Source organism: Telopea speciosissima, chromosome 3 (assembly GCF_018873765.1).
Source record: "Telopea speciosissima isolate NSW1024214 ecotype Mountain lineage chromosome 3, Tspe_v1, whole genome shotgun sequence".
NCBI lineage: Eukaryota > Viridiplantae > Streptophyta > Magnoliopsida > Proteales > Proteaceae > Telopea > Telopea speciosissima.
Window position 1 is genome coordinate 23,213,154 of NC_057918.1, and position 13,261 is coordinate 23,226,414.

The following is a 13,261-nucleotide window of genomic DNA, read 5'->3' on the forward strand; positions in this document are numbered from 1 at the left end:
AGCAGCTGGTTGGATGTCGTCAGATGATGAATGATCAAAATCAAACCAATGTCTGAATGAATCTCTATCATTCTAACAACTTTCTTGAGATTATGTATAATTAGCATTTTAGTAATTAATATTTCTTTTTTCATTCTAAGAATTTTCGATCAACAATGTACTCTTTGAAATGCAAAATGGTTTATATATATACTAGCAAATATGCACGTGTCGCCATATGTGAAGGGGTGCATGCGAGAGAGAAGAGAGTGATCAAGCAAATATTTTTCAGTTATTTACTTTCGAATATCCGATATCCAAGGAACTATATGAAAAAATAGTCATTACGCTACCACCTAACCCATTTTAAAGACCTTGATAGTGCATCCTGACCCATTTTAAAAACCTTGCTGATCCATTTCATGAAATAAGACTTTCTCGCAGCATACAAGGAAACAAATTACCCCGTTTCACCAAAGGCAAGTATAATATTAGAAAAGCACCAGAGAGAGAGAGGGAGAAATAAAAACACATTTTTAGGAAAGCACTAATAGAACTGATGGATACAATCCATTGAAACAAAAAATATAAAAGAATGGAGAGAGAGAGAGAGAGAGAGAGAGAGAAAGAAAGAAGGTGGATAAACAAACCTAATTTATCGTTGGATTCTATTTTCTCCGTAAGACAGCGTTATTTACTTGTAATGTAGAATATCAGTGACTACTTCCTGATTATAATATTCTGCTTCACTTAAGCAAGATGAAAATTCCTGAGTTTAGTCCCGACTTCTGATTCAAATCATTCTTTAGCAGATAAGATTCTAAAAAACAAGAGAAAACAAAGGTTCTTTGCCTGAGTTACACATAAGAACTACTATTACTTTAATCAATAAAATATAAAGAATACGAAGGAGACAAATACTGAATGAAAGATCAAAATGCACCAGACAATGCTTACCCATTTTATCATGAGCAGATTTCATGTCAGACTGTAGCCCAAGAGCATAATCTAAACCACCGGTGAGAAGATAGGGAATAATGAAACGAGGATCAAAACTAATTCTGAAAATTCGAGCTTTTTCATAGCTGGAAATGACAGAATATTAGCCTACTCCAAACATCACAATTGCTGCCAAGAGGTGCAACCAGATACTGAGGCCCCACATACTCTTTGATGTCCATAAAAAATTTATCGATTAAGGAAGCATGTTCACTTTAGAGGTTCATTTTTCGACCTACTATAGAAACAAAAATAAGATGTACCAGTCAATCGATCCTGCTATCTTATAGGGGGAGAGAGAGAGAGAGAGGGGGGAAAAGTAGACAGATGGGATCAAAACACCTAAAGGACATGACCATCTTTTTGCTTTCCAAAGGACAAGTATTGATACCAATCAAAGATGACCTATCCAATCCATCAAAAGCATAACACATGTCTCAAGTGGTACAAATAAATGGAAATGAAGAGATCATTATTGTAAACACAATTTTCGTAAAGACAAAAAACGATGAACTCGCTTTGTAAGGAGTTTTATATTACACTTCATCAATAGAAGTTGCATCACTGAACCTAGAAAAAAACATGAATTGAAAACAATTTCGAAAAATAAAACATGAGAAAGAGGATAATTAAATAAGAACGAAGGATAAAGAAGTCAAGTGAAAAGTTTACCCGAATTCATCAAGAACAAACATGTACCCCATTAAGGAACCCCTATTAAGACTTAAAACATGAAAGCAACTTCTTTTTTATTTCTTCTGTAGCTTGTAATCAATGAAGGATCAGATTTTGAAGAATGAATTAATTCTTTTGGTTGAAACCCCTTGTGGTTTGACTGCTCGTGTTAGCCCCTCTTCTACTCCTTCGTCTCATCTCCTCTTTCTACTGTTACCTTTTATTTAATCCCACTTTATATATTACATATTCGGTTCACCTGGTTTCGTGTTCGTAGGCTGTTCTAATGGAGTAATCAAACCCAACCTTTGCAAACCTGGTAGAGCTTCATCGGTTTGGCTTTCTGGAGCTGAATACTACCTGGGTTATGAGTTCCGTAGGGAAAATCAGATCTGAACTTGTAATTACCGCCAAACCTAGTTGCAGGTCTTAAACTCTCTTTTACATGTACTGTTTAAGGCTGTGATTGGATGGTTTTGAGAGGCCTAGGTGTTACGAAGCCTTGCTTAGAATTTCAAGTCGAGTTTATTTGGTGAAATTCTCACTCGAAGTGTTGCTGAGTTTCCGTCATGTTTTGCCAAAGGTTGAAGACAACCTTCACCCTCATTCCACGATTCTTCTTTCTCTTATTTTTATTGCCCTACTTTCCAATAATACCCTCCCCTTAGTCCTTTAATCCCTCATGTCCTTATTTAACCTTAGTTCCAGGTATACCCTTTACCTATCATATGTGTTATCCTACTTCTTACTTTCCCATTATTTACAATATTCCCACCATTGTTATAAATTTCAATTTATTTACGGATTTTGCCATCAACCCTTTTATTTGAGCCTCCTATTATTCGGGTGGGCCCATAAGCAATCCAATTACTTTCATTGGATTACTTTACCCTCGAGGGGCTGAACTGTTCCAGAAATTACATAATTGCCAGTTCGCCACTCATTCTCCTATTTGAGAATTCTCTATTTTTGTGGGCCCATAGTGACCCAAAAATGGTTTGTGACCTGGAGATGCATTACAGAGATAGAGAAGCAGTCACTGACACCCAAAAGTTCTCAAAATTGCATGCACACTATCCTCTGACTACATGCAAAAAAAAACAAAATAATAATAAGGGAAAAACTCATTGTCGTGACCACCGTTAACAAAAACGCATTTAAATCGTTTTAAATACGTTCCTATTTTTTACTATTTTAAACACGTTTTGCCGTAAAAACCGACAAACGACAAGCATTCCCATTTTAAATGCGTTTAAAACACGTTTTAAACGCGTTTAAAACACGTTTTAAACATATTCCCATTTTTTTGGCATTTTTTACGACCATGGACTTAACTGACTATATCTTTCTCTCCCGAACTTTGATCGGCTTGATTCTTTCACCGACATAAAGATGACTCGAAGGGCTACATTTTTCATGATATTACCTTCAACTCAAAGTCAATACATGGATACCGGAAAAAGAAGCATGTATTTCAAATAAAAATTCCTCAATTTATATGAGAATAGTGAAGTTTTTTTGGTTCTGTTTTTTTGGTTCCGTTTTTTTGAAATATAAACCTTTAAAACCCGTACCGTCCGTTTTCCGTTTTTTACCGTTCTCTGTTTTTTTGACCCTTTTATTTGACCATTCATTTGTAATTTTTTACCTTTTAAAACCCGTACCGTAAAACTCCGTTTTATTACCGTTCCCGTTTTTGCTAACTATGGTCATGACTCCATGTTGAGAGGTTTCTTAACACAACCCCCAAATCTGCATATGAAAGTTTCATTGACATTCAAATTTTATACATATACTGTCCACATCATTATCAACAGTAGGAAACTTTCAGCCCAACCCATGGCTTCTATATGGAAATATAAAGGTATGAAAATTAGTTCATGTTTGAACTTGTGCAGCTTTTGTATAATTTTGTTGCAAAAACTGAAAATACAAGGATTTTTCCTTACATGGTGGCGAAATCATATGAGCAGTTAATAAAAAGTTAATAGATGAATAGATTTCCAAAGCAACAAGCAAAGCAAGTATGATGGAATTGTAAAAAAAAAATACTGCAGTTATGCCCATGTGACCTGTAATTTCATTCGATTTTCATTCAAAGTCTTAACAAGTAAAGCATTTCTGATTGTACCATATTGATTTTAACAAAAACAAATAAGTTGACAGTGAAGACTTTGAAAGTGATGATAAAAATTACTTAGATCCAAGGTCCTGCTACACAACCAAATACCCAACAAAGGGAGGAACTCCGCCAAGTTCTACATGTTTAAATGGGAATTGGGAAGTCCATCAATAGAACAGTTAGAATCCCTTGAAGATGATATTTAGGTCTAGAAACAGAAACTAAAATGAGTTGTGTAAGATGATCAATCCATACCTTCAGAACATGAAGCAATAACAGTACTCCCATCAGCACTACCATAAGTTGCAATCGTTCCAACCAGAGTCAGGATGGCCCTTTTGTCATGGACTTTGTGGTGTTCCCATTTGATTTCTGGGTGTGGAAGCTTGGGTTGTTGCTTAGTTTCATTAAGGAAGCGTGTTCACTTTAAAGGTTCATTTTTCAACCTGCAATAGAAACAAAAATAAGATGTACCAGTCAATCGATCCTGCTATCTTATAGGGGGGAGAGAGAGAGAGAGAGAAGGGAAAAGTAGACAGATGGGATCAAAACACCTAAAGGACATGACCATCTTTTTGCTTTCCAAAGGACAAGTATTGATACCAATCAAAGATAACCTATCCAATCCATCAAAAGCATAACACATGCCTCAAGTGGTACAAATAAATGGAAATGAAGAGATCATTATTGTAAACACAATTTTCTTCAAGTTTATGGCACCAAAAAAAGTTTAGTTGCAAAGAAGGTAATAATTAAAAAGATACGTAAAGACAGAAAAAGATGAACTCGCTTTGTAAGGAGTTTTATATTACACTTCATCAATAGAAGTTGAATCACTGAACCTAGAAAAAAACATGAATTGAGAACAATTTCAAAAAATAAAGATGAGAAAGAGTATAGTTAAATAAGAACGAAAGATAAAGAAGTCAAGTGAAAAGTTTACACGAATTCATCAAGAACAAACATGTACCCCATTAAGGAACCCCTATTAAGACTTAAAACACGAAAGCAACTTTTTTATTCTTTCTTCTGTAGCTCTTGTATTTGCTTCTCCATACATGTATAAAAAAGAACCAGAAAAAGCCTGTGTAGCCACAACTAAAGCTGATTCCCCATCAGAAAAGGCAACTGTTGTTGGATGATTTCCACCAGGTAAGTTGTTTCTCAAAAACCTGCAAAGGAGTCAAGAAAGGATAGGATCATGAAGCAGGAAATATATCTTACACGTCAATATGCAGGTGCAGGCAATCAGTAATTAAATTGGAACAATAGTATAGCACAAAGTGTCCAGAATTGTCATACTTGAAGCTTTTACTAGAAGCATCATCCAATTTAAATACCCGGAGCAGTCCATCTGCACAAACTGTAAGAAACAACCACTGTCATAGGATGTTTGAAGATATGAGATTCTGAATGAAAGTCAATGCCATACGTAGGCAACCCTAGGCAATTTACCGGGCAGGGGTCTGCAGCTGAAGCATTAAGTGAAGTACTTAACATGCCAAAATAGCCCCTCACTAACATGTAACTATTTTAAATAAGAAAAGAAAAAACATAAATGCACATACACCCGCACACACATGCACAGACATGTGCAGACTACTTGGCAATCCTAACCTTGGTAATATAAATACACTAACATTTTCTGGACACCAATATACATACCTATCAAACATCTCAATGCACCAAAGTGCAACAAAAGAGCATACACATACATTTACTAATTAAGTTGTCTCCTAGCCAAAATGACAGTCGAGCACAAGCCTCGCATGAGCATATCTATTTCAAATGAAATGGGTACTCCGTGGCATATATAATAGTTCAAGTTTGTCACTTCATCTCTACTCTCAACTTTCAACTCAAAAAGAAAGAACTCATAACAAAGCCTACAGCCCCTTGATGCAGGTTCATCATAGATATTGGCTTATTTCTTTAGAAATAGGCCTAGGGTTGGGTTATATACATGTTAAGCCATTGTTCCCAAGGGTTTTCTATGTATTAGGCCACTTTAATAAGCCTAAACTAGGGGTACATAGGTTGCATACGAGATTAGCCCAATACTTAATTTATTTTTATGTTTTCTAATTGAACCGGTTCAAATTGGTTGCATCCAATTGGTTCAATTTAAATGATCATGTGACTTGGTTAAGTGGTCATGTGATGTAAGTTGGGCTGGATTAGGACTCTATAAGTCCAGTCATGTTTTGAGTCTATTTCCTTTAGTATTTTAGTTTCCTAATTAATTTAAATTACCTAATAGGTTAGGGATAGGATTAGGCCATTCCTTTTTAGTGTCTAAGTCTATTTTTGAGTCTTCTATATAAGTTTGTAAGGGAAGCCAGCATTGTACACGAATTTGATTAATGAAAAAAGCTTTTGCTTGTTGGCTGCCATTGTTGCTGCTCCTGTGCTCCTTGTGAGTGTGCATCCTTGTGGTTCTATCAAGGTGAAAAGGGACTGGTGGAATCCGGTTGACTCCTTACGTCGTGACGGCTGGGAAGATCTTCTTCAAATTCGAAGGTGGCTTTATCCTTCACAACTATCGAAGCTTGCTGCCAGTGGAATCTTCAGTAAGTTTGATGCCAAAATTCTTCTTCTAATCCTTTAATCCTTTTCCCCAATTGATCCCCTTTATTTTTTGTTTGAATCCCATAAACCCTAACTCCATTAAGGCCCAAAACCTGCAACTCAATTCTGTCCAGAATTGCAGAATTTCAAAACTCATCCAAACCCTAACTTTTTTATACCATAATAGCCCTCTAGACCTGCCCATTAATACCCTATAAACCCCTTTCCCAATATCCAACCCTAACCCTAGGAATTGACCTAAATCCTAGTGCTGTCCATTCGAACTAGCAGCCCCTTTTGTTATTTGATCCTGTTGTTTGGCTCCTAGTAGGTCTCCTACCTATCTAGGACCACATTACCCCTAATCCAGAGATTACCACAGTTGAACCCTTTGAAGGTTGACGTGGAGAAAAGTAGAGCTAAATTGTAGAGAAAGGATGTGACAATCTCATGAGATGAAATATTCTATGATGAGAATATTGTTTCTGTAGGTCCTCTACAAGGACACCTAGCACACAATCTGAGGGTGCTACGAAATATCTGTATAGAATGAGATGATAAAGATGATCTTCTGAAAGAATAGAAGAAATGAACTCACCTTAAACACCCCTCTCTTCGAATAAATTCATGCGCTTTCATCATTAGATTGAGCATTAAATGATTCCCTCACTGAATAACGATGTGATAATCATTCTCATTTAGCTAATTTTGAAACCAACAATATAGTACTACATGTATTAGAATGAAAGATCATCAAATAGCTAATATGGGCTTCAAGATTCAGCATATCAATCGCATACTCTTCTAACCTTCCAAACACCAAGCCATAGACAGGGTCATTAAAGTGTCCAGTTATTAAATTTATTGATCCAAACTGTCCAAGACTACTTTCTAGCATTACTACACTCGCTGCTAACACAACTAAATTTCCATATATCAGATTGCCGAAACAAACACATAAAAGTAATACAGAAACATAAGAAATTTAGAAACAAATTTGAGTTAACAGAATTACCTTTCCTCTGAGAATAAAGAGGACCTCCCATTCTCTGTACAAAGAACTCATACTGATTCTGAATTGCATCTTCTTTATTCGAGTTTGCGAAAATCAAACAAACCACTCTTCTTCCTCATCATCGTAAACCCTTTTTATTCAAAATTCACCAAGAATCAACAAATATTGAATACAATAAAACGAGATAGAGATAGAGAGAAAGAGAGACAAGAACCTGTTATAAAAATTGGTAGAGAGATCAATGAAGGTCTGAAGACCAAGTTTCTCGAATAAATTTGTGTTGTCGATGGCAAAGGCGTCCTTGGGATCGACTCCGTTCCATTCAGAGGCTTTCTGCTGAAGAGATTGCATCTTGGTGACTCAGTGTTGTGCGTACCACACGACTGGCTTATTATACCTGGCTCTGCCTGGGCGGTGAGAGTAGAACTCGTGAGCATCGCGTGGAAATCACGCACTTTATCGTGGTTGTCCCCTCCTCTGACCTCTAAATTCATAGACTCAAAGAGACTGAAAGAGTATAGCTTTCCAGAGGGACTCGCGGCATTGAGGACCTTGAAATCTATGTGCGGAATTTTTTAACTAAATAATTCTTATCTTTTCTATGGGCGGCAAAACTACCCAACAAATTGTCGTTCTTTCCTCACAGACTGAGGAGATGGCATCGACAATGAACTGCCGTGACCAGCGACCCCAGCCACATCATCCATTAAATCAAAACCCCCAATCGTCTTCAAACTCTGTTTCACCAGTATACTTTCTCCGTTTCTGTTTCTGTTTCTTTCCTGATGGATGTTAAGGGCTCAATACGTTATATATTTCTCCTCTACAAAAAGCTCAATGTGATATAATCGCAATTGTTTTCAGCTAACCGAAACCCTCATTTTCTTCTAGAAAAAACCCTAGAACCAAACGTTCTCACTTGAACAGCGTGTGAGAAGGGAGAGACGAAAGAGAGAGGAAGACAATCGTGCGTAAGAGAGATAGAATGAATGAGGAGATAGGATTCGGGAGAAATCGAAGATCGTTCGAGAAGAGAGCTGAAAGAGATCGCGCGGAGAGAGGTAGAGGGGGTCGTTCATGGAGAGAGATGTGAGATTTTTTGTTTTTGGATGAAGAGATGTGAGAGATTGCATGGAGAGAGGGTGGAGATGAACAGTCTAACTAAAGTGATGAAATTGAAATCGATGAACTATTGGGTAATGCGGGAAAAAGAAAAAAAAAAGGAGGAGAACCGAGAAAATGTCCTGAAACAAGGATGGAGCGATGTCAATTAGAGGGTTGACAAAATTGGATAGAAATATTAAATATACTCTCCTATGACTATGAGAGGGGATTTCTCTTTCTTTTTACCGTAAATTGGCAGATTTCAAACTAATTAAAGTTGAGAAGACAGAGAAGAGAGTTCTTTAGGAGAGAGACGTGGAATGGGAAGAAAAAGTGTAGCTTATCACTAAAGATTTTGTTCTCCAAATTCGGATTTGCCAGTGATTAAAAAAAAGTAATAATTGCCTAAGAAACCTGTTATTGGATCACTAAAGATTTTATTCTGCAAATTCTGATTTGCCACTAATCAAAAAAGGGAAATTTATGAAATACCCCCTGAAAATGGATAGAAACTCAAATCATCCCCTAAAATTTGAAAATATTCAGATCACCCCCTCTACACTAACGGAGTTAGTCTGCTGTTAGTTATTGATGTAAAAAGACTATTTTATCCTTGTACTAAATCATTAGAATTAAATTTACAATACTACCCTTTCCTTCATCTTCATCTTCAACCTAATTTCATCTTCTTCTTCACACCTGTAAGTTCGTCGGAGAGTCACCGGAGAGAAGGAAAAAAAAACAAAAAAACAAGGGTTTTAACAACCACCACCGCGGCCCCTTGCAGCGACCGAACCAGAGGCCGGCGGCCAAGCTCAGACACGGCAAACGACTATCAGAGTCCGAGAGTCATAACCCTGGCCTCAGATGCCAGTGAAACCCAAAAAAAAAACACAAAAAAAACTTCGATGATGTTGAAGTTCTCTCTGCTTAGAGAATGAACGCCTCCGCGGCTTACTTGAACAGAACATCAGCCTTCTCCAAGAGATTTCCCAAATCTCCTTCTCTATTGAAAGATTGCCCTCCCGATCTGTACAAGCATCTTGTAGCTACTTTGGATTCTAAAAAGTTCTTGAGCAAACTTGAGTCACTCCGTCAAGAATCATTGGATGTGGCTAGCAATAATTTTCCTTTCAAAGAAGTCACAGGTGCTGATTTGCAAACAGTGAAAATTCTGGGTATTTACCAAAAAAAAATAAAAAATTTCTGGTTGCTCTTGATTGTGAAGAACCCAGTTGGTGGGTGTGGGTCTCAAATGAAAAGATTAGTGAAGAGTGGAGTGGATTAGATAATGAAAATTACGTGATTGTTGGTGAGGAACATGTGGTGGAGGTAGGTTTTCTTTTATTTTTATTTTTATTACCTGCGGAGGCTCTGGTTTTAGGTCTAATTTCAAATCTTCTTCTTCTTTAATTACTTCTGATCCTCTTATTAGATCATAAATCTATTTTGAGGCTTTTCTTACCCTCTCTCATGGGATTCTTTGACTGCAATTACAGACCTATCCAACCTCAGATTTTTGGTAATTTGAATCTAAAGGTAACTAAATGTTCTTCCGCTGCTGATTTTGTGTTGTCACCCTTACAATGTAGTACTGAAGAACTCGACATGATGAGGAAGAGAAAGGAGAAGAAGAAGAGAGGGTGATTGCAGGTAAAATTCCAAAAGGGTCTTGCACCAAACACAACTTTTAGCTTCTTTTGAGGATTTTTGAGATTTTTAGGGACTCAAGCCATACGATTGGTTGCCGGCCTATCATCACCCTTCGCCGGGATTATTGGGCCATCGTCACGGTGTTTTGGCCGCCATTCATGGCGTTTCCTTGAGGCAGAACGATGCACACTTGACCGTGTCAAGTACTTGACGCGATAACGATCCATGTTCTCTGTCTGTGTTGGAATTTTTCTTTGTTTTTTAAATTAAAGATTCAAAATATTTTTAGAGGATTATGTTTTTTCTTAGTAGGCACCAATAGATACCTAAATGCCCAATAAGTGTGACTATTGGACGACTTGTTTGAATGGTCAATAAAAAAATATTTTAGGAGAAGACATGATGTTACTGCATGTCTCTTGGAGATACCCCTTGATGGTGTTTCTTCCTCTCATATATACCATACTATTATATAAAAGCATGTTGTGGCAAATCTTTCAGTTACCTATTCTACCCTTCATTCTTATCTATAATTCCATCTTCTTCTCATTTTGTCTCCTGTCTTTTGTTATCATGTTCTTTCTTAAAATTGGAACCCTCAGTTTTTTTTTTTTTTGGTTTTTTTAATTCTTAAATCCGTTTTTTATGACAGTAAATCTGTCGAATCCCATTCTTACCCCCAAAATCGACACAAGCCAATTCTCACCGTTTTAGCAATCGATAGAGACGGATGAGAATAGTAACAAATCAAGAATTTCGAAATTCAAGTAAGGGCAAATCAGTCATTGTGTATTTAAAATACGTTAACGGCAATTCCCTTTCCAACACTACATAAAGGCCACCGAAGAACTCTTCCTCTTTCACTCTCCCGTCGCTCTCTGATTTTCTCGGCAGAAGCACAATTCTTCCCGGCATTCAGTCGAATACTTGGTCTTCACCGGACTTCCGTTTAAGGCTTACCGAGTTTATCGCCGGAAAACACAGTCGTGTTGATCCTGAAGTGAAGAAGACGAGGGAGAGGATGGAGTGTCGTATTGTCTGCTCTTCCCGATGACGTGAGTGGGGGAGTGTGTGTGTAAGAGCGGTAGAGAGAGACATGGGGAAGGTAGGTTTTTGTTTGGAAGTGAGTTGTGCGGTGGCGTCGTGTGCGATCGCGGCTATACTGGTGAGCCAAAGAGTGAAGAGTAGGCGGAAGTGGAATCGTGTGGTGGGCATATTGAGGGAACTGGAGGAAGGATGTTCAACGCCGATAGCGAGGTTGAGGCAGATAGTTGATGCCATGGCTGTTGAGATGCATGCAGGATTGGCTTCTGAAGGTGGGAGTAAACTCAAGATGCTTCTCCCATTCGTCGACAAACTCCCAGATGGATAATAATATGGTCTCATTATGTTAGATGTACTAAGTTTTTTTTTTTTTCTTTTCTCTCTTGCCTGGATTTCTGATTTGTGGGTTTCGTTCTGAACATGGAGACGATTTAACGAATGGTTTCTTTAACTTATTTTCATTGTTCTTCTCCGCTCCGTTTAATACTTTATCAAATATTTAGTTTTGGGTATCCGTTTCCTTCTTTTTTTGGGGGGGTTTAGTTAGGTGTTGGTTCTTTAATGCTTTATGTTGTTTCTGTATTAAGCCTTCACATTCGTTGTGCCTCCCCTTCTCCCCACGAGATGTTGATACTAGCCTTATATATTTGGTAGTAATTATCGATTTTTAAGAAATTATTTAGTTTATAAATAATTGATTGATATTTCTCCTGTTGTTTTGAGTTTGCATTGGAATGGTTTGTTCGTTCTTATTCTTATTATCTTCCCCCTCTCTGAACGGTAGACTTTTTAATTTTTGGGGAGGTTTATTTTTGCATTTTTTGCTGTTGTGGTGTGTAGCTGTCGTTGGTGTTAGTCGGACTGTTGTCCGTTTAATGTGAACCTCTTTCAGGATGTTGCTTCACTGCCTTTGTGGTAATTATTGGGTTTGAAGTACAGTTTCTTTTTTTCCCCCTTTCCTCTTTTACTTTTATGCATTTTACTGTTGCATTTGCTTACGGTGCTATTTTTTCTGAAACTGGAGTCTCTTGTTCTTGTTTTTCCTTTTTTCTTTAAATGGGATATGAATTTACTTTTTTTTTTCACTCTTTTTTTATGCATTGTTCTTGAATGTACCTCTTGCAGATTCCCAGACCTCCACCCAACTGCAAATTTGTGTTCTGTGTATTCCACTGTTTACTTTGGTTGACTTGAAGCAAATGAACGAAGAACGATTTGTCACTTGTGTAGACTTTTAGGATCTTGTCATATACTTTCTCATTGTTGTACTGCATTTCCTCTATTAGCTGTATATCTCCTTTGCTTTGATTGCTGTTTTCTACCTAGCTCATACTTTCCCTGTTTGTGTTTTTATGTTTGCATTGGTTGATCAGTGCTCAAATGGATTTTACAACTTTTTCTTCAGGAATGAAGAAGGAACTTATTATGCACTCGATCTTGGTGGAACCAATTTTAGAGTCTTGATGGTTCAGCTAGGGGGTAAAGAGTTAAAGATAATGGGATTCGATCGTTTAGCAGGAAAAATGTTCGTCCCTTCGAACAGGTAAAAGCACGTTGTGGCAAATCTTCCAGTTACCTATTCTACCCTTCATTCTTATCTAAAATTCCATTATTCAATTCTTAATCTTTATGTCATTCTTTCTTATAATTTCATAATCTTAGGTACCCTTAGTATTAATTACTGTTTTTAATTAATATTAATAATATTTATTATTATTTAAAGCAAATCTTTCAATTGCCTCTTTTATCCTTCATTCTTATCTTAAATTTCAATTTTCATTTGCCAATTTTATCCTTCTCTACAAGTTCCTTGAAATTTTTCTTTCTTAAGACGACGGAACATCTCTCTGCATAATCTACAGGTTTGTAATAATCATTATGATTCTTGTAAGATTTCATAGGTGCCTCTAGGTGTTGTCTTGGTTACTTGGTTTATAGATATGATGGACTTTCCAGTCAGCTAAGAAGGCTTTAATTGTGCAACTCATTCATTTCAGTATAGTTCGACAATTTTATTTGTCATTCCTTTTCTGTAGAGGGCTGAGGGGTAAGGTTAGATTCAGGGTATAGTCTAAGCTCTCAATTTTATGGAGCTCACACAA

The 13,261-nt window shown here is 37.0% G+C and overlaps 1 protein-coding gene across 1 annotated transcript; it reads left to right on the top strand.

Moving 5' to 3' along the window:
- Positions 1 to 11,077: 11,077 nt before the first annotated feature.
- On the top strand, positions 11,078 to 12,706 carry LOC122654983 (hexokinase-3-like). Its single transcript, XM_043849237.1, has 2 exons — positions 11,078 to 11,483; positions 12,565 to 12,706. The coding sequence occupies exons 1-2, from the start codon at positions 11,212 to 11,214 to the stop codon at positions 12,704 to 12,706; spliced, it is 414 nt and encodes a 137-aa protein (XP_043705172.1). The 5' UTR covers positions 11,078 to 11,211.
- The last annotated feature ends 555 nt before the right edge of the window (positions 12,707 to 13,261 follow it).

Excerpts from the sequence above, each read along its gene's own strand:
- LOC122654983 (XM_043849237.1), top strand. The coding sequence starts at position 11,212 with ATGGGGAAGGTAGGTTTTTGTTTGGAAGTGAGTTGTGCGGTGGCGTCG. Across the intron at positions 11,484-12,564 it reads GTCGACAAACTCCCAGATGG|GAATGAAGAAGGAACTTATT; the intron begins ATAATAATATGG and ends CTTTTTCTTCAG.